Consider the following 24,990-nt stretch of genomic DNA (forward strand, 5'->3'; position numbering starts at 1 on the left):
TGTTTCTTTTTGCAAAAACCCTTAAAATAAAAAAAAATAAAAAACTTAAATTGGCATAATGGAAGAAAATAAATCGATGAGATTTAATCGTTATTGTGATTGTCATTTAAATTAATTTTTTTTTACACTTTTTATCTATCGATCTATCTATATCTAAAATAACAAAAAATAAAAAATAAAAAGTTTAATACAATTCAAAATTAAACTACATTAAATTTAAAATCATGTTAACACATTGTTTTTTCTGTTTCACTTTGCAAAAATCCTTAAAATAAAATATAAAAATAAATAAAATATAAATAAAACATGATGAGATTTAAGGGTTGTGATTTAAATTAAAATGTTTACTTTTTTTATTGACTTTTTTTTTTTTATCTATCTATCTATGGAATTGGTACTGATATTAATATTGCAATTTGGTATTATTAATAATATTATTATTAATATTAGTAATATAGCAACATTTATGAGTAAATAAGGTACAAAAGTGTATATAAATTAAAAAATATATATATTTATTTATTAAATTCCACATTGGGGTGAGATTTTCCCATTGATCTTTCCACAGATGTGACCATAATAAGCAGTGGCTTTTTAGAACATGGAACAGAAGAGTTTTTATTTCAGATGACACATATATCAAGAGTTACAAAGTGAGTTTCCAAAGGTTTGAATCATTGTGTTTGTGCAAAAATGAACATAAAAAAAGAAAAGAAACACAAAATAACTCATTACAGCCTGTCCTCAGATGCTGTTTAAGTAAATATTGCACTATTTATTGCTTTCAGTTTAAGGTGGTTTTGCAATTTCCAGTTTGATCGACTTGGCCCGGAGTCTTACAACCAAAACTGGGATGATTCTCAACAGTGTTGTGCATTGAGAACGCGGTACATTTGAAACATTAAATACTACAGATTTGGCTGGTGTAAAATTGTGGTTTTAGCACCATGCTACCGTTGTTCTGCAAGAACCCTTCATAAAAATCAAAGTACTGTTTGGAAAAATAACTACCAGAACAATTTGTAGACAGTGCACCTTTTAAAAACTGAAATTTTCTTTAAGATCAAACAAATTCCATGAATAAAATCGGTATTTTGGCAAAAAACCTCACAATTGGCACAATGAGAATCTATAAGGTATGTGTAAGACACAAGTGAGGAAGGAAGACGGATCAACTAAAAAAAACTTGCTTCCACTGCATCTACATGCATGCAAACACAAACGCACACTTCCTTCTCTGCTGGTTTAGTTGAATGGAGGAATCTCCTCTCCAAACTTCACGAGGTGAGCGGCATTTTTGGCTTCGTGGAGCACCTGTGTGTGCAGAGACAGACAGTGACACGGCTGTTTGTGCATGTTAAATCATAATGTACAACAATCATGTTTTAGACCAGCATTGTCTCTATCATTCAACAGATTTCAGGTCTGTGATCTGAGCGGCACCCACCTTGTTGTGGACGTATGACTCACAAGCGTAGCACCAGACTGAGAGGTCAGCGAAGCTTAGCACCATAGGGTGACCCGACACCTGCCCGTGGGCCACCATGTGCTCGTTCACATAACGCCCGCAGAGCACCTGAAACCAAAAGTAAAAATAACGCTTCAACCACAGATTCATGTGTGATCTATAAAATAATAATGGTTCTAATTAACTAATAATTGTGTGGAGTATTCATACAGTTGAGGTCAAAAGTTTACACACACCTTGCAGAATCTGCAAAATAATCTCACCAAAATAAGAGGGATCATTCAAAATGCATGTTAATTTGTTATTTACTACAGACCTAAATAAGATATTCCACATAAAAGATGTTTACATGTAAAAAAGAGACACCATTCAAAAGTTTACATACGCTTGATTCTTAATACCGTGTTGTTTCCTAAATGATCCACAACTGTCTTTTTTTGTTTAGTGATAGTTGTTCATGTGTTTGTCCTGAACAGTTACACTACCCCAAAAAATCCTTCAGGTTTCTACAAATTCTTTGGTTTTTCAGCATTTTTGTGTATTTGAACCCTTTCCAACAATGACTGTATGATTCTGAGATCCATCTTTTCACAGTGAGGACAACTGAGAGACTCATATGCAACTATTACAGAAGGTTCAAACACTCACTGATGCTCCAGAAGGAAAAGGTCATCGGGTGCAAAGTTCACTTTTTCATGTTGTTTGAACATTAATGTGTGTTGTCAGTGTATGTACAAATCTACGCTATAATGATAAAAATCCATGCAGTGGTTTTTAATTAATCTGTAAAAATAATATCCCCTTTTTCAAATCGAGCCATTCTCAGATGCCTGTCGTTGTGGCGTCACATGACAGAGGACACTCCCACAATAGTTGATTGACATGAGCGTCTTACCTCAGATCAGCTGTAACAGTCCGACCTCCATTGTTTGGATGCCAGAGCAGGGATGTAAGTTAGACAAGAATATCTCTGATTGAGCGATTGAGGTGTTGTGTTGCGGGATGTAATAATGAACACAGTGGTCGTCATTTACTCCCGACATCTGATCTGCTGAAGATGCAGTAGATCACGTTTGTTTGTGAAGGGAATGCGCCTCCCGATCTACATATATCCATCTATGTTCACGTGAATCATTCATGATTCAGCTTCACTTGCAGTAGAAGTGAGTATAAGGGGTTTTTTAAGATTCTTTGCGATCGTCTTTCCTAAAAACACACTAGTTTAGCAAGTTTAGTGGCTAAATGCAGCTAAAGTAAACAGGCTCATCACTCCACAGAGAGAAGAGAGGGGCGGGGCAAGCAGAGCTCATTAACATTTAAAGCAGCCTCGACCAGAACAGGATGATTTTTGCAGAGCTGATTTTGACAAGGTAAAAAAAAAGGTGTTATTTACACTACCACTGAGAAATTTTAACCAAAGCATGTTATAGACTTTTCATTAAGACCCCCCAATAAATCATATCAACTTGTGGAAAACGGGCATCCGATGACCCCTTTAAGAGCTGGGGGTGAAAACTTTTGAACAGAATGAAGATTTTACATTTTCAGTACATTTTCTTATTTTGCCTAAATATCTTTTTTTTTTTTTTTTTTTTTTTTTTTTAATTTAGTACTGCCCTTCAGAAGCTACAGATGATACTTACATGTTTCCCAGAAGACAAAATAAGTTAAATTTACACTGATCTTCAAATTCAAAAAGTTCTGGAAAGGGTTCAAATACACAAAAACACTAAAAAAAAAAAAAAAAAAAAAAAAAATACACAGAATTTGAGGGACCTGAAGGATTTTTCTAAAGAACAGCAGCAGTTTAACTGTTTAACAGGACAAACAAGGGACTCATGAACAACTATCACTAAACAAAAAAAAAAAAAAAAAAACAGCTATGGATCATTCAGGAACAACACAGCATTAAGAATCAAGTGTATGTAAACTTTTGAACGGGGTCAGTTTTATAAATTCTTATTTTCTCTTGTGGATTATATGTAAACATCTTTTATGTGAAATATCTATAAATATAATTCAGGTCAGTACTAAATACAAAATTACATGCATTTTGTATGATCCCTCTTATTTTGGTAAAATAATTTACATTTTGCAGATTCTGCAAAGTGTATGTAAACTTTTGACCTCAACTGTATATGTATATGACCCTGGACCACAAACCCAGTCATAAAGGTCATTTTTTTTGGAAATTGAGGAGATTTATGCATCATCTGAAAGCTCAATAAGCTTTCCATTGATGTATGGTTTGTTAGGACAATATTTGGCTGAGATACAACGATTTGAAAATCTGGAATCTTAGGGTGCAAAAAAATCGAAATATTGATAAAATCAGTTTAATGCACGTTACTAAACAAAAATTAAGTTCTGATATATTTATGGTAGAAAAATTACAAAAGATCTTCATGGAACATGATCTTTACTTAATATCCTGATGATTTTTGGCATAAAAGAAAAATTGATCATTTTGACCCATACAATGTATTTTTGGCTATTGCTACAAATATACTCGTGCTGCTTAAGACTGGCTTTGTGGTCCAGGGTCACGTGTGTTCCTACATTTTTCATTTTCAAGCATGCTTAGTGAATGAGCCCCAATGTGCAGCACTGTTGGCAGTGATAAGCCATAACTCTAAACTTCATTCAGAACTGTGTAAGGCTGCGACATGAATGAGTTTGGCTCATCAATGTGTTGTTTTTGCTGTGATTTTGAGCGTCATTAGCTGTCACCTTGTAGCAGAAGAGGCAGATCCAGTTTTCTGTATCACCTCCACACTCTTCACACGGCAGGAAGACATCGATGCCACCCGCGGGCACCGGTCGCACTGACTCCAAGTGTGGGCACCATGGCAACGGGTCCACCACATACATGGTGTCCTAGCAACCAGAACAAGATTAGATCGTCACTCAAACTCACATTAACAGTATCGCCCAGAGCACTGAATGACACGACAGAATAAAAACAAAACATCTAGCTCTCTGCTATTCAGTACAACAACATTCACCAAAATACAATAAAAATAAATACATGAATACATAACCTAACCATTTAAAAAAATAATTATTGTTTATTTTTATTACTACTACATAGTAATACATTTTAATTGGTTGTGTTTGTTATTATTACTACTTTTAAATAACTATTTATATTTATATTTATTATATATTTATATATTTATATATATATACATATATATATACACATACATACATACATATTTTATTGTTTTATTTATTATTTATATTACTACTACATTGACTTATATAATAATAAACATTTACATATTTATAATTTCTTAAATAATTATAATAGAAATAATTATTATTTATAATATGTATTTGTATTGTTATACAGTATATATATATATTTATTAATTATTACTACAATTAAAAATCTTTTTTAATCTCTCTCTCTCTAAAATAAAAAATATTAAATATGCATTTATTTTATTGTTTTATTTATTGTTTATTACTACTACATTGACTTTAGTAATAAACACATTTACATATTTATAATTTATTACTATTTAGAATTCTATGTATTTGTATTATTTATGTATATATTTATATTTATATTTATATATATACACATATATATACACATGTGTGTGTGTGTGTGTGTGTGTGTGTGTACTTGTTTTTGCTACATTGTGGGGACCAAATGTCCTCACAAGGATAGTAAAACCTGAAATTTTTGACATTGTGGGGACCGTAGGCCGGTTGACAAATTATTAAAAGTAGTAAATGACGCTTATCTGAAAGTTTAACGATGCAAACATGTTTTCTGTGAGTGGTAGGTTTAGGGTTAGGGTTGGGTTAGGGGATAGACAATATAGTTTTGTCAGTATAAAAACTATAGAAGTCTATGGAAAGTCCCCACAATTTACAAAAACAAACGTGTGTGTGTGTGTGTGTCTGTGTATAAACAATACACAGAAACCCTTGGCTTACAATCTACAACTAGACAGATGTACTGTTACTTCCACTACAGTCAAAAGTCTGGGTGTTATATTAGACAGCAACTTGTCTTTTAAAATCATATTTCTCATGTTACAAAAACAACATTCTTCCATCTTAGAAACACTGGCAAGCTACGAAACGTCACCTGTTTCTGACGCAAAAAAGCTAGTTCATGCATTCATGAGCTCTAGACTGGACTATTGTAATGCACTACTAGGTGTTTGTCCTGCATCTTCAATAAACAAGCCACAAGTCCAAAATGCAGCTGCTAGAGTCCTTACCAGGTTTTTTTTTTCTTCTCATTATCGTTTGTGTTTAGTGTTGTTTAAAGATGTATCGTTAATTTGTGTTTTGTTTCGTTTTATGTTGTGATTGTATTGCATTGTATTCTGGAACCCCCTCAAAAACGAGATGGTACATCTCAAGGGGTTAATCCTAATAATAAATACCTAAAAAGAAAATATGATCATATTACCCCAATTTTAAAGTCTCTGCACTGGCTACCTATTAGGTTCCGAATCAGGTACAAAATAGTACTTCTTACCTATAAGGCCCTTAACGGTTTAGCTCCTGCGTACCTAACTAGTCTTCTACCACGCTACAATCCATCACGCTCCCTAAGGTCGCAAAACTCTGGACTTTTGGTAGTTTCTAGGATAGCAAAGTCCTCTAAAGGAGGTAGAGCTTTTTCGTATTTGGCTCCTAATCTCTGGAACAGCCTTCCAGATAACGTTTGGAGTTCAGACACACTGTCTCTGTTTAAATCTAGATTAAAACGTATCTTTTTAGCCAAGCATTCAAATAATGCATCTCATAAACTTTTACTGCAGGTATATATCTGATCATATGCACATTATTAATCTTTTAGCTCTGGTTGAACAAATCTTTCTTTGCTTGGTTTGAACAGCAGCTACACTAATTATGTTCCTATTTGTTGTCTGTTTCTGCCATGGGATTGACATCCCATGGTAACTAGGATTTCACAAGCTTCAGTCTGGATCCAGAACACTTAAGAAGAGATGATGTCAACCCCTCAGAGGACTTCAGATGATGCCAACCCTGAAACAACATACAGCACTACCGAATTCTGCTGCTAATTTACAGTGTTCTTTGTCTGTTTGATTACATCATTAATTGATCTTTACCACACATCTCTGCCATATGTACATCAACGTGACATAGTCACCACTATATATATATATTTTTTTTTAATGGGCCACATTTAACCGCAATGTTATTATGCTAATATAATACGTTACCAAATCCGTGGCTTGTGCTCCAAAGACACTTTCTAAGACTGACATCATTGTGGCTTGACCACCAGCAGCCTCCAGCACTGCGCTCTCCTGGCCATCCTCGGCAGCTGAATTTCCAGTGACCACAGACTCCAGGATCGTCCGGTCCTGTTTAACAGAGCATGCTTGATGAATGAACACATTCCTAGTCACCAAAACATACTGCCAATGACATTACAGAATGCTTACAGGTGTCTCTGTTTTCACAGCGGTAACCTCTGCATGCGTGCCGTCTCCAGATCTGCCTTTCTCTGACTTGAGTTTCAGGGGTGAATCTGACTCTCCGCCTGCTGAATCCCTCTGTGGGTTGGGTTTCACCTTTCGTCTGGCTCCTCCAATGGGGACTGATTCTGGGCCGGGGTTAGATGAGGCACTCGTGTTGAGATTCAAAGAGAGCAGGTCCTTACTGAGCTCATCAAGGCCGGACTGCTCAAGATGCTGCGGTGTCTGTCCGGGACTCTGGGCGGAGGTGGACTGGCGAGGAGATTTCTTGCCCTTGCCCGCCGACGCCCGCTTTCCCTTTGGTTTAGGAGACGGCAAAGCCAAACGAAGTGACACCGGAACTGACACAAACACACAAACAAAAGTATGTTGCATTACAATTCTTACAATTTACTTTTTTTTAGACTTGATAGGAGGTACACTTTTCCATGCGAACTCACTCTGTATTCTCAGGGAGCTCCAGAAAGGGGCGTGTGCACGCAAAACGTTGTTAATGGTAACAGTGGCGCTGGTCTTTGGAGGAGGCAGATGGTCTAGAGGTGGAGGAGAGTCTCCCAGCAACATACTGGTGCACATGCACATCGACTCAGAGATGGAGGTGAGGTTATATCCTCCCTATGGTGAAAAGAGTAGACGTCATTTTTGTAAAAACTCAATAGTGTAAACATTTAGAATGTGTGAGTGAATATATAACGCACCTCCAGTATGACTAGCACTCTTCCTGCAGCCAAACTCATCAACTGATGGGTGAGGTGGGCGTAGCCCTCTGGGGTCACCTGATACCCTCCTAACGGATCACCTCGTGCTGCATCAAACCCAGCAGACACCAACACTAGATCTGGGGCAAACTAGAACATAGACTCCATTTAATTAGTATTTAACACATCAAAAAAACAGGCACATAATGTGCTTTTACCTCTCTGGCTATCGGCATAACTATGTGATGGAAAGCCGCCATGTATTCTGGGTCTCCCATCTTTCCTCCACTCCAGGGGATGTTGACATTATATCCTCTGCCTTTCCCCTGCCCCACCTTATCATAGTTAGCATCCTCTGAATTGGGGAAGAATGTCCGGTCCTCGTAGCGATGCAGGGAGATGTACAGAACACTGGGAGAACAGAAAGACACTTGATAGGTCACCACTGCGACTGATCTCAAACAATGATATTTATAAATATGAACATAAAGAGGACACGTTAATAACGCAAACCCCTTGTCTATCCACCCAAACAAAACAGAATTTAGGAACATTCATGGTTATTACACACCAACCAATCGCATTTCAGCACTCACTGTTTTACGAATGCAACTTTGTAAACAGGCTGTTATTGAATGATGTGGCAGTTAAATACTATATGTGACCCTGGACCATAAAACTAGTCTTAAGTCGCTGGGGTGTATTTGTAGCAATAGCCAAAAATACGTTGTATGGGTCAAAATTATTGATTTTTCTTTTATGCCAAAAATCATTAGGAAATTAAGTAAAGATCATGTTCCATGAAGATATTTTGTAAAATTCCTACTGTAAATATATCAAAACTTAGTTTTTGATTAGTAATATTCATTATTAAGAATATTATTTGGACAACTTTTAAGCCGATTTTCTCAGGATTTTAATTTTTTAGCACCTTCAGATTCCATATATTCAAATAGTTGTATCTCAACCAAATATTGTCCTATCCTAACAAACCATACATCAATGGAAAGCTTAATTATTCAGCTTTCAGATTATGTATAAATCTCAATTTCAAAAAATTTACCCTTATGGCTGGGTTTGAGGTCCAAGGTCATATATGTGACCCTAGACCACAAAACTAGTCATAAAGGTCAATTTTTGGAAAACAAAAAACAAAAAAAAACAAAACAAGTTGAATAAATAAGCTTTCCATTGATGCATGGTTTGTTAGAATAGTTTGTTACACCATTTGGCTGAGATACAACTATTTGGTGCAAAAGGTGTAAAAAATCAAATTATTGAGAAAATCGCCTAAAGTTGTCTAAATGGAGTTCTTAGCAATGCATATTACTAATCAAAAATTAAGTTTTGATATACTTATGGTAGGAAATTCACAAAATACATTCATGGAACATGATCTTTAATTAATGTCCTAATGATATATGCAAAGTGCAAAGTGGTTGGCCAATCATACAAAAAAGATAACTTGCATTCAGAAGTCTCAAAGGTAAAACACCAAAACAGTGGGTTTAGTTCTGAGGGTCAGAGCAAGATTCAGAAATATTTTGGGCAAACTAAAATATGACTTTTCGGTAAAAGGAAAATGTTACATTATAAAATATGCACCTCTTAAAGGAGAAGTCCACTTCCAAAACAACAATTTACAAATAATGTACTCACCCCCTTGTCATCCAAGATGTTCATGTCTTTCTGTCTTCAGTCTTAGTCTTTGCGCGTTCACTTTGTAAACACTGGGTCTGTAGTTCCGCGTGACCTTTCAACAAATTTCTATTTTCCGCTTTGCTAGATAAGACCCTTCTTCCTCGGCTGGGATCGTTTAGAGCCCTTTGAAGCCGCATTTAAACTACATTTTGGAATATCAGTCCACTGTATGGAGAAACATCCTAAAAGTTTTCCTCAAAAACCATAATTTCTTCTTGACTGAAGACAGAAAGACACAAACATCTTGGATGATAAGGGGGTGAGTACATTTTTTGTAAATTGTTGTTCTGAAAGTGGACTTCTCCTTTAAGGATACCTGACTTTGGGATCCAGACTAGTATATCACTTATATACTATTATAGCATTTATTAACATTTTAAATACGTTTGACAATTTTTTTTATTTTTATATTTTTTATATTATATTTTTAGTTTTCATTTTAACTTTAGTTTGAGTTTTATTAATTTTTTCATGTTCTCTTGTCATTTTTACTAGTTTTATTTATTTTTTTTAGTATTTTATTATTAATTTTAATTAGAATTTATTATAATATATTATTTAATGTATCTATTAAAGCTAAATAGATACATTATATAATATATAATAATACATTAATTAAGTTTTAGTTTTAATCAATTTAACCCTTAAAAAGTCAAAATATTATTTTTCTCTAATATTTATATTGTATTTCAGCTTTACTTAATTTCTCAAAAATGATTTATAATAGTTTTAGTTTGTGTTGACAGTAACAGCACTCATGCAGACCTCTATACTATGCTTGATTATGGTTGACTGTGGGATTTGACAAACCTGTCATCCTCCTCAAAGATGTGCTGTGTGCCGTTTCCATGGTGAACATCCCAGTCGAGGATGAGGACGCGCAGGGATTTGTGAGTGATGCTCTGGGCATAGCGAGCGGCCAAAGCGGCCGTATTAAAGAAACAGAAACCACAAGCTGTGTCTTTCTCTGCATGATGACCGGGAGGACGGACTATGGCCACGCCATTTCTCACCTACATGACCAAACAAACAATTAAGGAGAGCAGTAATACTCTGGTATACCCGGCATATCTGGTATGTTAAAGGGATAGTTCACCCAGAAATAAAATTTCTGTCATTAATTACTCACCCTCCTGTCGTTCCAAATCTGTAAGACCTTCGTTCATCTTTGGAAGACAAATTAAGGTATTTTTGATGAAATCTGAGAGCTTTCTGACCCAGCATAGACAGAAACACAACTGACATGTTCAAGGTCCTGAAAGGTAGTAAGGTCGAAGTCCAAAGGTTGAACCAGTGACGTCACATGGACTATTTTAACAATGTCCTTACTACCTTTCTGGGCCTTGAACGTGATAGTTGTGTTGCTGTCTATGCAGGGTCAGAAAGCTCTCGGATTTCATCAGAAATATCTTAATTTGTGTTCAGAAGATGAACTAAGGAGTTTGCAATGACATGAGGGTAAGTAATAAATGACAGATTTTTCATTTTTAGGTGAACTATCCCTTAAGAAGAGTATTACATATAAAGATTACAAAATGACATACCTGGCCTGTGAGTATGGCCTGTACCGAGTTAAAACACGACCCGGCAGCCATCAGAGCGCAGGTGTAGCTCTCATTACTGATGTAGATGGAGTTGTAATCGTTTCCCAGTCGGTGCAGGTCTCTGGGTTTCATGTGCTCTGTACTCTTTATAGTGCTTATGTGCTCAGAACTAGCACAAGAGAGATAAACAGACATGAAGTTAATTACTTTTAGTAAGAAATCACCACTAAATAGGATTGAGAAAACATTAATTATGCAAATTAAATGGAGATTTGTATTTAATTTTTTTCTACATTTAAGAATTAGTTCACTTCCAAAATAAAAATTTCCTGATAATTAACTCACCTCCATGTCATCCAAGATGTTCATGTCTTTCTTTCTTCAGTCAAAAAGAAATAAAGTTTTTTGAGGAAAACATTCCAGGATTTTTCTCCATATAGTGGACTTCAATGGGGATCAACGGGTTGAAAGTCCAAATTGCAGTTTCAGAGCAGCTTCAAAGGGCTCTATACGATTCCAGTCGAGAAACAAGGGTCTTATCTACCAAAACGATCAGCCATTGTATAAAAAAAATAAAAATGTTTATACTTTTTAACCACAAATGCACATCTTGCACTAGCTCGACACGCCTTCCGTAATCACACTGGAAAAGTCACATGTGGTTAGTTCTTTGTCTGTGTACTTCGGTTTCAAAAAAAGACTTTCTTTGCATGTTCATTTTGTTAAGCTTTGTACTTCTGCCTACATTACACGTGACCTTTTCAACATGACTACATCATGTGTGAAGTTGAGCTAGCGCAAAATGAACAATGTGGTTAAAAAGTATATAAATTAGTATTTTTTTAAAGAAATTGACCAATCGTTTTGCTAGATAAGACCCTTATTCCTCGGCTGGGATTGTGTGGTGCCCTCTGAATCTGCATTGAAACTGTAATTTGGACTTCAAGCTGTTGGCCACCATTGAAGTCCACTATATGGAGAAAAATCCTGGAATGTTTTCCTCAAAAACCTTTTTTTTTTTGACTGAAGAAAGAAAGGCATGAACACCTTAGATGTCATGGGGGTGAGTAAATTATCAGGAATTTTTTTTCAGGAAATGAACTTACCCTTAAATAGGGATGGGCATTTTGGGAAACTTCTCATTTTGATCATCAATAGGTTTCAAAAATGATTAATCGAGCAATCGGGGGCGGGGCTTGTGCCTCTGAAGACTGTTAAGAAAATGAATGTTAAAAATAAAAATACGACATGAAAACATGAACACATGATTAGGACACTGTTAGATTATGATTATGATGCAGCAAAGTTATTAATAAAGAAGCATCTAAAAAGGAAGGTGAAGAGTGACTTTATGGCAATAAACTGAAGCCCATTCTATGACGCATCCTATGATGTTAATCAGATAACTTGGTAACATCACAGCTTATATCTTGCATAAAGAGAGAGCGAGCGAGCTCCCGCCTTGATGCGCTTTCATAACAGTGTGCTGAAACACGGGCAAGGACAGAATTTACTATAGATTTCTATAAAGTTAACCATTATAAATGTTTATGGCCGATTTGTGCTATATTTTCATCTACATCATTAAGCGATACCATAAATCGCCTGCGCGTTTTTGAAACCATAGAAACTGAATTATGCCTATTGTTGAACAAATATGATGGAAAAAACTCTGCTGCATTATTATAACATCAGTATTCAGTATCAGTATTATATAACTTAGTCAATATCGGGCATTGCATTTGAGCATGAAACTGACATCCAGCGCATTCAGCGTGTAATAAATGTTAATATCCCAACGCGTCCCAAGAGTAACTTTATACTAACTGAAGCCTGTTCTATGACACTATGATATTAATCAGATAACTTTGATACATAACATAGACGCGTAACTTTCTTCCATGTTGCGCTTTCATGACAGTGAACTGCAATGAAAGCAGATATAATTTACTATAGATTTTACATTCTATAAAGTTCTAATTAGATCGCTGTGTTCATGAAATGCCAGTGAACTTTAAGTTACGCGCTATAGCAAGAGAGAGAGAGAGCAAGCGAGCTCCGTGATGCGCTTTCATAGCCACACGAATTCCGAAAACAACTGAAAGTGAAGTATGCATACTGTTGAACAAATATGACTAAAAAAGCACTGCTGCATTATTATAACATCAGTATTTTTTAAAAAGAAAAAGAAACATCTAAAAGCAATATGACCGTCTCAAACTCAGTCGATATCGGGCATTGCATTTGAGCATTAAACTGGTAATATGCGGTGCATTCAGCATGTTAAATGTTAATATCCCAATGCATTCTAATGGATTAAGCAGATATGCATGTAGCTAACCCAGACATCACTACGTGACTTCAAAGCCATGGATCTCTCTCTTCTCATGTCTAATATTTTGGACTGCACGCTAAACAATTAGAGCTCACGGTGCAGCCCAAAGTGCTGCTACAACCAGTCAGAAATTTTTTTTTCCACGATTATCGTTTTCATGATTACTCTATTGCCCGAGTACTCTATTGCTGTTGCACATCCCTATTCTTAAATGTGGTCAATATATATTTACTCATCTGAATGTCACCTGTGACAGAGTGCCAGCTCTTCTTCTGTTGCCAGGCGAGCTGGTATCCGAAGGCAACGGGACAGCAACCCCAACTCCTCATGCCGGCAATAAATGCGTGAAATTCTCTGAGGGAGCTCCGGATGATGACTGTGAGAATCAATACACGCTCATATTATATATTATGTACAACCAAGTAATCAAAACACACACAAAATGAGAACATTTTTCAGCAGTGTCAACAGGGATACTGTGGGGTTGGTTATTAATGCTCTCACCCGTCCCAAATGTTGTGATGAAGCATCATTTTCTGGTCATAAACTAGTCCAGTGATCGGAGAGGAAACCTTCACTTCTGCACACACTGGAGCGGGAAGAGGAGAGACGTCGGACAGAGGACCACCCTCTGAAAAACAAACACGCACATTCAAGATCTGAAGAAAATATAAAAGCCCTGGCAATTTTTCTAGGGTGCCAGCTCTACCAAATATGTTTTGAACAAAAATGACAAAGATGACAGATGAAGATGAGAATAATATATTGTTCTATTAAAACATCAATGACCAATGAATTTCCACGGTGTTTGTTCTTGTAATTTGTGGGACTTTTAAAGATAATTTTGAAGAGGTTTTTATAGAGAGCAATTTCTAGCTATTTAAATATTTAAAAAACAAGTTTTTAAATATAAAAAAGTATATTAAAATATTATATTATATTATATTATATTATATTATATTACACAGATTTTAATGATTTCTGTGATAATTTCAGGCCTAGAAGTGTTAGAAATTTATTAACAAACGTATTTAATAACTAAATTTTCCATAATACACTGTGCTCATACTTTTATAATTGAGTTTTATTGGATCATATCCGCACCAATACAATATGGTGATCTAATCTAATAATTCTAGTTTGAGTTCTTACCAAAAGTCTGAAGACTCTTCCAGAATGGATACAAAGCTGAGATGGTCTTTGAGATGGACTTCATGGCACTGTAACAAAACATCGGAATTAAATATAGCAAACATAGTAAAAATAGTAAAAATCGTACAAGAATGCAAGAAGAGGTGTTCTTCAGGTTACTCACCTTTCACTTGGAGCACCAGGAGAGGTCAGATGAGGGCAAGGGTCACCCAGAAGTGACCTCAGACTAGCACAAACACCTTCTGCTGTGGACTGGAGGTTATATCCACCCTAAGAGATCAGAACACTTTGAGTCTCAGTGAGATGTTAACCACAAAAAATATGATTTTATTCTCTTATGGCATAAATATGTTCATACCTCGAGAGCCAGAATGAGTCGACCCTGTGCTAGACCTTTCAGCATGTGCGTCAGGACGGAGAAGCACTGTGGACTCACTCGCATCTCACCCTAGACACACAGAACATTTAAATAATTAATATAGAGTTTGGAAAATTATATTAAACGGAACTGAAGCTGAGCTGAAGCTCACCTTTGGGTCACCGATCACAGAGTCAAAGCCGGCCGCTACTAACACCAGCTGAGGTTGGAACTGTACAGCGCATACACAAGACATCAGTCATTAATAAACAATAAAACATTAAAAATCAGATTTTCAGGTGACTGATCTGACAGGTGTACCTCGTATGCCACAGGAAGCAGGAGCTGCTGGAAAGCAGTGACGTAATCTCCATCCTCCATCCCTACCTGAAGTTAAATAAAGATATCAAGCCACATTCAGCACCAACCCACCACAGTTCGGTAGCATTCACTTCTACATGTAAATTGTGATCCTGGACCACAAAACCAGTCATAAGGGTAATTATTTAAAAAAAAAAAAAAAAAAAAAAACATCATCTGAAAGATGAATAAATAAGCTTTCCATTAACGTATGTTTGTTAGGATAGGACAATATTTGGCTGAGACACTGTAATCTGAGGATGCAAAAAATCTAAATATTGAGAAAATCACCTTTAAAGTTGTTCAAATCAAGTTCTTAGCAATGCATATTACTAATCGAAAATTAAGCTTTGATATATTTATGGTTCAAAACTTACAAAATATCTTCATGGAACATGATCTTTACTTAATATCCTAATGATTTTTGGCATAAAAGAAAAATTGATCATTTTGACCCATACAATGTATTTTTTATTTTTATTTACTTTTTATGAGATTTTAGCAGAGCTGTCTGTGTTGCACATCATAGATGACAACGTTAGTTAATTTTAATTGTTGGAGAAAACTGGTTAATTTTGAGTTTTTTGGCGCTATTTTCATCTTCCGACTACAGTGCTTCAATGACATAATTATTCTTGAGGCTACGTGTTTTTATCCTATGAGAAGATGCTGCGCTTAATTATTCATGACAGCGTGAGTTGATTTTTTTATACTTTTTAATCACAAAAGCTGGTGTAGCACAGGCTGTGGGATGCGCATTCATGACGCTACGTACTATTGAATCACGTCGAAAGGTCACGCGGAACTAAAGACCCAGTGTTTACAAAGTGAACGCACAAAGACTAAGAAAGTGCAAGTAATTTAAACAAAAAGGTACAACGATGTCAGACAATTCTGAAGTTGTAGAAGAAAATATGATTTTTCACCGTTTTGTTTAGCACATAGTTTTTCTCCATACTCAGTACACAGACGATCAACTTACATGTGATTCGTAGTAGTGATGGGAAGTTCGGATCATTTTACCGACTCTGACCTTTGAGTCTTGTTCAGCGAAATGAACAAATCTTTTTTAGTCATTTAGTTCATTTTAGCAAAATATAATTAAAATGTTACGTGTTACTTCCCTAACACATCTACTGCTTACACAAACGTTGATCACACTACAAACAAGACAAAACTATAATGCTAGAAGAAACAGAAAAGATTCATTCATTGTTTACCTGGGTCTTTAGTCTATGATTAGCTCACCTCACCTCTTATCTGACAAGTTTTCAGGTTCGAGTCGTTTGTTCATCATGTGACAGCCCCATAAGATGAACGAACGACTCGAAAAACCCGAAGACTCCAAACAGGTGAACTAATTCCAGTACAGAACCTAATAGGATGTTGCGCATGTTGTGACTGAACGAATCACTCAAGACGACTCATTTTTCCCAAGATTTGTTCAAAATGACAGAATCGTTCAAGAACAACCCATCACTAATTCGTAGCATTGTGGACGCACATCCCAGAGCCTGTGCTACACCAGCTTTTGTGCTTAAAAAGTAAACAAATTTTTATTTTCTGAAAAAAAATGACAGATCGTTTCACTAGATAAGACCCTTCTTCCTCGGCTGGGATCGTTTAGAGCCTTTGAAGCTGCATTTAAACTACATTTTGGAAGTTCAAAATTGGGGCACCAATGAAGTCCATTATATGAAGAAAAATCCTGAAATGTTTTCCTCAAAAACCATAATTTCTTCACGACTGAAGACAGAAAGACATGAACATCTTGGATGACAAGGGGGTGAGTAAATTATCTGTAAAATGTTGTTCTGGAAGTGGAGTTCTCCTTTAAAAGTTAATAGAGGTGGAACAGCGTGTTCATATATATGTTTTCGATGAATAGTGCAAACGGCTCTGCGTTTATTTGTGTTGTTAACTCAATGGGAGCGAAATGAAACTGTCTGAACTGTCTGAACTCGAAGCTGACTCTCTCCCCTCTTCCGCAGCGCACCACACCACACCCACGTTTGCAGCATTTTTCAAAACTGTGGTGAGAACTAACCAGTGCTGAAACAGGGGGGTTTCATGACCATTTAAGACTGGTTTTGAGGTCCAGAGTCACAATTGGTTAATCTCTGTAAATGAGTCATGTAAAAACTGAGTAAACTGCGCAGTGTACCTTGTTCCAGGGCAGGTTGATGTTGTAGCCCTGTCCTGCTCCTGAACCCACCGAATCGCTGTCAGACTCCTTGAGATGCGGCCAGAACGAGCCATCTTCATATCTGTGCACTGAGAAATACAGCACACTGCCACACAGGAAGACAGAGAGAGAGTGTTTACAAATGAGAGACATTCAGAGACAATAAATGTACTGTAATATGATGTTCTGGTGCTTCAGATATGGACAAATATACCTGGGATTCTCTTCAAAAATATACTGGATTCCCTGTCCGTGATGCACATCCCAATCCACAATTAAAACTCTGAAGGAAGAAAAAGCAACAATAGATGCAATAGAATCATTAAAGACAACATGAAACTGTGTTTGCAACTCATTCAGGTTCCATAATGTTACAGACTTTCTGAATATTGAGTGGAAATATAAGACCAGACTTTGAATTTGATTAGATCAGTTGGTTAATCTGATTCATATCATTTATTACATTCTCTGTCGCCTATGCAGCCCTGGGCAAATCAGTAAAAAAAGACATATCAGAGGTGAAAAAGTCATTACATTTAATGAAAACTTATGAAAACAAACATTTTTATCTCTAGATTAAATATGCTCTGATGAATCACTCTAAATGAGACGGGGAAAATTCATCAAGAAAGGAAGTAATGCCTTTAAATAAAAGGTGCAAATAAAGGTAAGATTTTAAAGCAAAATGCAGACACTTACCGTTTAACTCCATGCTGCTTCTGTGCGTAACGTGCCGCTATGGCCAGATTATTAAACATACAGTAACCGTTCATCTTATCTGCATGAGCATGGTGACCTGGAGGCCTGTGTTTATAAGGAAAAACCAAATAGATCAATGAACAAACAGAATATAAACAATATATTCTAAAAAATAAAAACAGAATATAAAAAATACAGAAATATTAGAATTCCTGAGAAGAACAGACGCAAAAAAACCTGCTTATGGAGAAACCGTTCCGCAGCTGTGATGTCATCACCTTATCCACCAGCTGGAGAACTGATCCCACTGCCAGACAGGAAGAGGCAAAAAATTCCTGGTGGAATTTTAAAATGTTAAAAATTCCACAAAATTAAAACCATGTTGTTTAGCAACCATAAACAAGCAAACTACATCACTTTGGAAGAGAAATAGATTATGTCCTTTATGATTTTGCAAATATTTATTCTGAAGACAGATAGACATGTGTAGTGATGAAAGCCAAAGTATTAAATGTCATGGATGAATCCACTATTTAGCAGAGGGAGGTCAAAACGGCAATTTTCACCTTAGATTCAGAGTCAAGTTACAGGGGGGTAAATATGACTTCAGAAAAATGGCAGCATAATTATCTTATTTTTACTCAGAGATGAATAAGTAAAGTAAAATCTGTTGACTTTATCAATCTGTGTTGCATTATGTGCCAATGGTGACCATTCAAAAATGGGGAAACAGCACTTTTCAAATTTTTCTCCAAAGTTGGAATATTTATGGCACTCAGACTGGTATGTTCAATACAGTTGTCTTGACAGAAAAAAAACGGATCTCTAGTTTCAACATTACTTGTTCTTCAGACATTCCTCTTTAAAAGAAAGGAAGTATTATATTTTTTCAAACTGACCCACATTTGGTTTTTGACCACTGAAAATGTGTACATTTTAACAATTTGCTCCTGGAGCCATATTAAAATTCCAGGATCTCTGGAACTGAACCATACAGGGCCTTAAAAATGAAAATGATAAAAGGAAAGTTTGTTAAGACCCCAAATCTAAAAGGGCATTAAAATATCTTTAAAACATTTTGAGTTACAGGCATGCAAACTTTGGAGAAAAATTTGAAAAGTGCTGTTTTCCCATATTTGAATGGTCACCATTGGTACATAATGCAACAAAGATTGATAAAGTCCACAGATTTTACTAACATACCTACCAATCTCTGAGTAAAAATAAGATAATGATGCTGGCATCTTTCTGAAATCATTTTTACCCCTCTGTAACTTGAAGATAAAAACTGTCATTTTGACCTCCCTCTACAAAATAGTAGATTACTTAGTAAATATTCATCCATGACATTTAATATTTTGGCTTTCATCATTATATCTTTCTTTTGAAAAAAAATATTAGCAAAATCGAAATTTTGAGCCGGGAAAGTTTCTAAAATTTGTTTGATTTGACAGGGAAGTACCCAGTGGTACCCAGTACAAGTGGTAAACAAAAAGTACTTTCAGTTTCTGAGAGTGCTTTGAGTATCCGAAAGTTGACAGGCAATCATAATTATGGGTTTATCCTTTTTCCACAGCATTACTGCTGATAAGATGAGAGACAGTGGCAGCTTTAATAGGCTGCATTTACACTAATGCACACATCTATTTCAACATATTAGATATTTTGTCCTGATGTTTTTTCTGAAAATATAACTGACTGCGTTTACATCAATTATGCATCACAGAACTATTCGTAGATGCAAGTGCATTTAACCACAGCCACAAGACTCAGGACAAACAAACACAGTAAATGCACGTAAAAAAAAAAAGTTTCTCAGTACGTCAGTTTTGTGCATCTAATACGTACTGCATTATGGCATAAATGAAAAAGTAAAACACTGAAATAACGGCAAGTGGAAACGCACAATGTCAAGCAATGCGTGCGTGTCTCACAGTGCATATTCTGGACAATAAAGCCCACCACGATTGTCTCAATCGCAAACAAGTGCCATATGCAAGGAAAAAGCCAACCTCAAAATCGATTATTCTGAGCATGGATTTTTTCCCCCACACTAAGCTTGGTTTTTCCAAAATGTGCCCAGATCTCAGATTTAAAAATAGAGAGTTCATTTTTAATATTCACGTGACAAGCGTGTATGCAAATAATGTCAGTAGGAATAAGACGAACACTGAAACCTGAAGACTGGAGCAGATTTGTGATGTGATTGGGTGACTTACAGGATGCAGGTAGACAGAGTCGTATTTATCAGCGAGAGTCTTCAGCTCCTCCTCTGTCATTTTCTGTGTGGATTTCATCAGCTCTACATATTCCTTCCTATCATGCACAAAACATTCCCCCATATTCATTAAACAAAACCAACTAACTACATTAACAGTGTCAATCTTTATTAAGTTTCGCATATAAACTTACGTGTGAACGAGTAACAGCTCATCTTCTGACACAGCTCTGGCCTTAAACGCAAAAATAAATCATTTAAAACTCAAAGACGGGAGGAATTCAGACCTGTTAAAAACAATATCTCTACAGGAGTATATCTACCTCAACTCGTTCGCAGCGTCCCAGCAAACCTTCCGTTTCCAGAGTCTCCATCACAGTGCTCACTCTTGCTGGACACTCTGGGTGACTGTGAAGCAACAACATCCAGCCCACTGTTATATAATAACTTTTATAAACCAATACTAAGTGAACTATTTGAAATGAGGTTAAGCATCAACAATAAGTTATAAAAAAAAACTGTTTCTATTTTGTTTCATTTTGATGCATCTTCAAACAAACGCTTAATTTAAGTTGCTACGTTACAAACATTAATTGATACATTGACACATTAATGCAGATACTGTCTTTGAATGCTTCACAGCATCTATTGGAGTCTAAAGGGTTCCAAAAATACTTTCTTTTTTAATTAAAAATAAAAACGAGACTATTATCAATTAATTTAACCATCCTGAAGCATCACCTGGCATCCCAGAGGCAGTGAAAGCGAGTAAAGGCATCTACGTAGACGAGACCTGTTCCTGTTGCTTTAGTCTTACCACGAACATCCTAAAAAACATCCCAAAAACATTCAAACAGCCATTCCAAAAGCACTCCATTTCTGACCATGCAATCTCCCATTAATAAAAGAAAATGCTGCATGTGCGTAACTGAATATGTGCATTAATGTCAACGTTTAGGAGGCTATATATAATGGTTTTCCATAGCTACTTGCTGTGGAAGCATATGGGTAGCAAAATTCATTTTGAAATGAAATATGCAAAATGGCATGCAATATGTAAAATGGCAATGTATTTCTGTATTTAAAATTTACACTTTCCAGTACATATGTGCAACAATTAGTGCAAAAAGAAAATTCAGTTCTGTGATTTAGATTTACTATTTCCTACGCTAGATTTAATATGTAAATCAAAAACTAATTAAAATGAAAATGTATTACCAAAATTGCAGTCCCAAGTGTCCTACCCATAAATCTAATTGCATTTAGGAAAAATAGCATTTAAATACTTGGACATGTTAAATTTATTTGATCAATTTTTTGTGATACATTTTCATGTTCATTTTGCAGCTTATAAAGCATTAAAATATGGTTTTAATTTACATATTAAATCTAGTAAAGGAAATAGCAAGTGTAAATTGTATAACTGAATTTTCAGTTTGCACTAAATGTTGCACATATAGTATAGGGAAAATGTAAATTTAAATACAGAAATACATTTGCATTTTGCATATTACATTTCAAAAGGAATTTTGCGACCCATATGCTTCCATAACTTGCAATCTAAAGTAGTTAAGCACAGTAATGCCCGCTTTATGAAATAGCAAGAAATGAGAGAACTGGGCAGAAGAAAGAGGATAAATTGCATGGAAAATATCATTGCAATGACAAAAATCTTTATGGCTTTACAAAAACACAATGCTTTATTTATGCATTTATGTTGCTTTGATTTTTTTTGTGAAATACAATACAGACAAGGTTCAGGAGAAAACAGTGACCATGATTAAGCGTTTACCAAGTTTTGGAGTTCATTGCTCATCTCCTCCTCATTTTTGCTCCGATCCATTCTGCCCTTCCTCCGCACCTCCTGCAGATTCCTCTTATGGTTTGAATTGCTGTTTTCTCTCTGCAGATCACAAAGGTCTTTTAGGGAGATTGCACGAATCCAAATAAAGCAGTAGCTCCCACATCTGACATTTAAAAAATGAGCAAAACAATAGAAGACACTGCGTAGATCAAGTGGCCAAACTTCAAGAATATCTGTGGATTATTAACCTCTGAACGAAGCTCATGTACACACTGATAAAATCAACAAATGATCAACACACGATGACAGGTGCTGAACACCGTCTTAAAGGAATACTCACCAACGGATCGTCCGTAGTGAATGGGTGCCGTCAGAATGAGAGTCCAAACAGCTAATAAAAACATCCACAAGCAATCCATACAACTCTAGTGCATCAATTAACATAATCAAGATATTTGCTTAGAACGGTTTTGGACTGTTTGCACTGCAAACAGTGCTTGATCTGTGCATATTTTTCTCCTGATTCAGATGGGACGACCGTTTCACTGTGCGTATTATGGATAGAAGACTCATAATTTAGCTAAAAGCAATGGTTTGAAGTTAAAAACATCTTAATGGATTGCAACTAACACTCTCATTCTGACAGCACCCATTCATTGCAGAGGATCCATTGGTGAGCAAGTGATGAAATGCTAAATTTCTCCAAATCTATTCATTAGGGTTGCAAAAGGGTGGGTAAGTACCGGTACATTTCTGGAAAGTTACCAAAAAAACCCCAGAAGATTCCAACAAATCCTGGAAAGCTTCCAAAATCTCAGATATAGAAACTAAATCTCAAACGGCCTAAGGGTGAATACATTTTCACTTTTAGGTGAACTGTTTCTTTAAATGGCATTAAATGAGATTAATGTCTTCAGGAAATAAAATATAAACAATCTCTCACTTTGGTTTCTGGTGTTCCTCTTGTTGATCGAGTAGAACCTTTGGAATCTGGAAGAGGATCCATCAGTGGACGCGTTTACAGATCAGCACCAAAAACCTTAAGAAGAAGATGTTAGTGACAGGTGCTCTGAACATTACATCAAATGTCTTAATTTGAGAAATGCATGTATGAGAAAGATCATTCATATGAGATATATCATATGTGACCCTGGAGCACAAAACCAGTCTGAAGTTGCTGGGGTGTATTTGTAGCAATAGCCAAAAATACATTGTATGGGTCAAAATGATAGATTTTCCTTTTAGCCAAAAATCATTAGGAAATTAAGTAAAGATCATGTTCAATGAAGATATTTTGTAAATTTCCTACTGTAAATATATCAAACCTTAATTTTTGATTAGTAAGATGCATTGCAAAGAACTTAATTTGGACAACTTTAAAGGCGACTTTGTCAGTGTTTTGATTTTTTTGCACCCTCAGATTCCATATACTGAAATAGTTGTATCTCGGCCAAATATTGTTCTATCCTAACAAACCATACATCAATGCAAAGTTTATTTATTCAGCTTTCAGATGATGTATAAAGCTCAATTTTGAAAAATTGACACTTATGACTGGTTTTGTGGTCCAGGGTCAGATATATCATTCATATCAGATTATTCATATTCACAACTAATAGTTTAATAATAAATTAGAGGTTATCAAATGCTACACATAAATGACCCATATTTGCAGTTTTAAGTAATGGCTATGAATGTAATGTATAGCAATTTATAACATGATAGGGGTTTAAGTCATACTATTTATTTGATATAAACATAATAATAATTATACACAAATAGAAGAGTAATAATTTAAAAAAAAACATAAACATAAAAGCATCCATCCATTCAATCATTACATCATTATGCTTTTCTACATTCAACATTAAGAAAAAAATATTTGCATATTTAATTAAATGTACAAAATAGACCCATTCATTTTCGTATGAAAAACTGAAAGAAAAAGTGACATGTCTCAAGAATGTAAAGAACAGGTTTACTTACTGCTTCCAGAAATGTGCGATGTGTATGAGAAGATATGAACAGATGTGCTGTCAGATTCTTATGCCGCTGACAAAAACTAAAACACTATGAAATTCAGATACAGATATATTAAAAATAAGCAATGTGCCAGTCATTTGAGCCTCAAGCTGTCTGATTTCCTAAGTTTCCGTGCCTGTTGTTATTCTCTGGACTGGATAAAGAAAGTGTAAAATGAACGTAGCAAAATTGGGACCGCATTACAAATAAATCTGTAAGCTCAGTGTCCACTAGAAAGGGGACGATAAAGCACAATAATGTTTTGTTTGGAAATGCTAACTAACGGCTAACACGCCCAACTGTGCAAAGCAGTAGACGCGAACATGACTCTATCAATGATTTCCCATGTGACATAACGCAGTTCCGCCTCTAGGGGGCGCACGGAGGCTCAGATTTCTCTAAATCACACTTATTTAAGCGTATTAAAACATTAATTGTTATTTCTGACATCCATAATCAAATACATTTTTGGTGCATTAAAAATATGCAACAATAATATAATTAAAACACAAGTCGTACACAACGTACCAAAGTCATTTAACAGCACTTCCTCGTCGCTGCGCCCCGCCCCCTTAATCACTACGCTTTTTACGTTAACTACCATGCTTCCCATTTATTTTTCTACTAGGCGCGCAAGCAGGCGCACTGGAATTGCGTCATTAACGCACCGCGTGTTCTCGCCGCTGTAACGCTGGAGGTCAGTGTTGCGTATTTACCAAGTGTTAACAAGAAAAGCTACGATTAACCCTCTACGGTACGCAATATGATATCAATGAGGAAAAAATTATTTGTGATGTTTTTCCTGCTTAAAGTTGGACACTATAACAATATCAATAAGTATTTTTATAATTTTTTTATTTATTTATTTTTTAAAAGTTTGTTGCCTCAAGGCAACATTGTACCACAATGGACAAAATTAAACATTTGATATTTTCATGCAGAAAAAATTAATCAATTTATTTAAAACAC

The 24,990-nt window shown here is 35.7% G+C and overlaps 1 protein-coding gene across 1 annotated transcript; it reads right to left on the reverse strand.

Moving 5' to 3' along the window:
* Positions 1-532: 532 nt before the first annotated feature.
* On the reverse strand, positions 533-24,334 carry hdac6 (histone deacetylase 6). The gene is made up of 28 exons (XM_051117968.1): positions 23,986-24,334; positions 22,943-23,038; positions 21,988-22,098; positions 20,937-21,022; positions 20,519-20,603; positions 20,390-20,430; positions 20,197-20,293; positions 18,215-18,312; positions 17,978-18,082; positions 17,493-17,561; positions 17,258-17,384; positions 15,055-15,120; positions 14,906-14,965; positions 14,734-14,823; positions 14,539-14,645; positions 14,376-14,443; positions 13,728-13,854; positions 13,471-13,599; positions 10,889-11,057; positions 10,155-10,357; positions 7,862-8,054; positions 7,644-7,793; positions 7,386-7,560; positions 6,913-7,286; positions 6,688-6,831; positions 4,199-4,345; positions 1,448-1,576; positions 533-1,314 (listed from the first exon to the last, which is right to left on the reverse strand). The coding sequence occupies exons 2-28, from the start codon at positions 23,003-23,005 to the stop codon at positions 1,246-1,248; spliced, it is 3,282 nt and encodes a 1,093-aa protein (XP_050973925.1). The 5' UTR covers positions 23,006-23,038; positions 23,986-24,334; the 3' UTR covers positions 533-1,245.
* Positions 24,335-24,990: the final 656 nt, after the last annotated feature.

The sequence above is a fragment of the Labeo rohita genome, chromosome 8 (genome assembly GCF_022985175.1).
Source record: "Labeo rohita strain BAU-BD-2019 chromosome 8, IGBB_LRoh.1.0, whole genome shotgun sequence".
Lineage (NCBI taxonomy): Eukaryota > Metazoa > Chordata > Actinopteri > Cypriniformes > Cyprinidae > Labeo > Labeo rohita.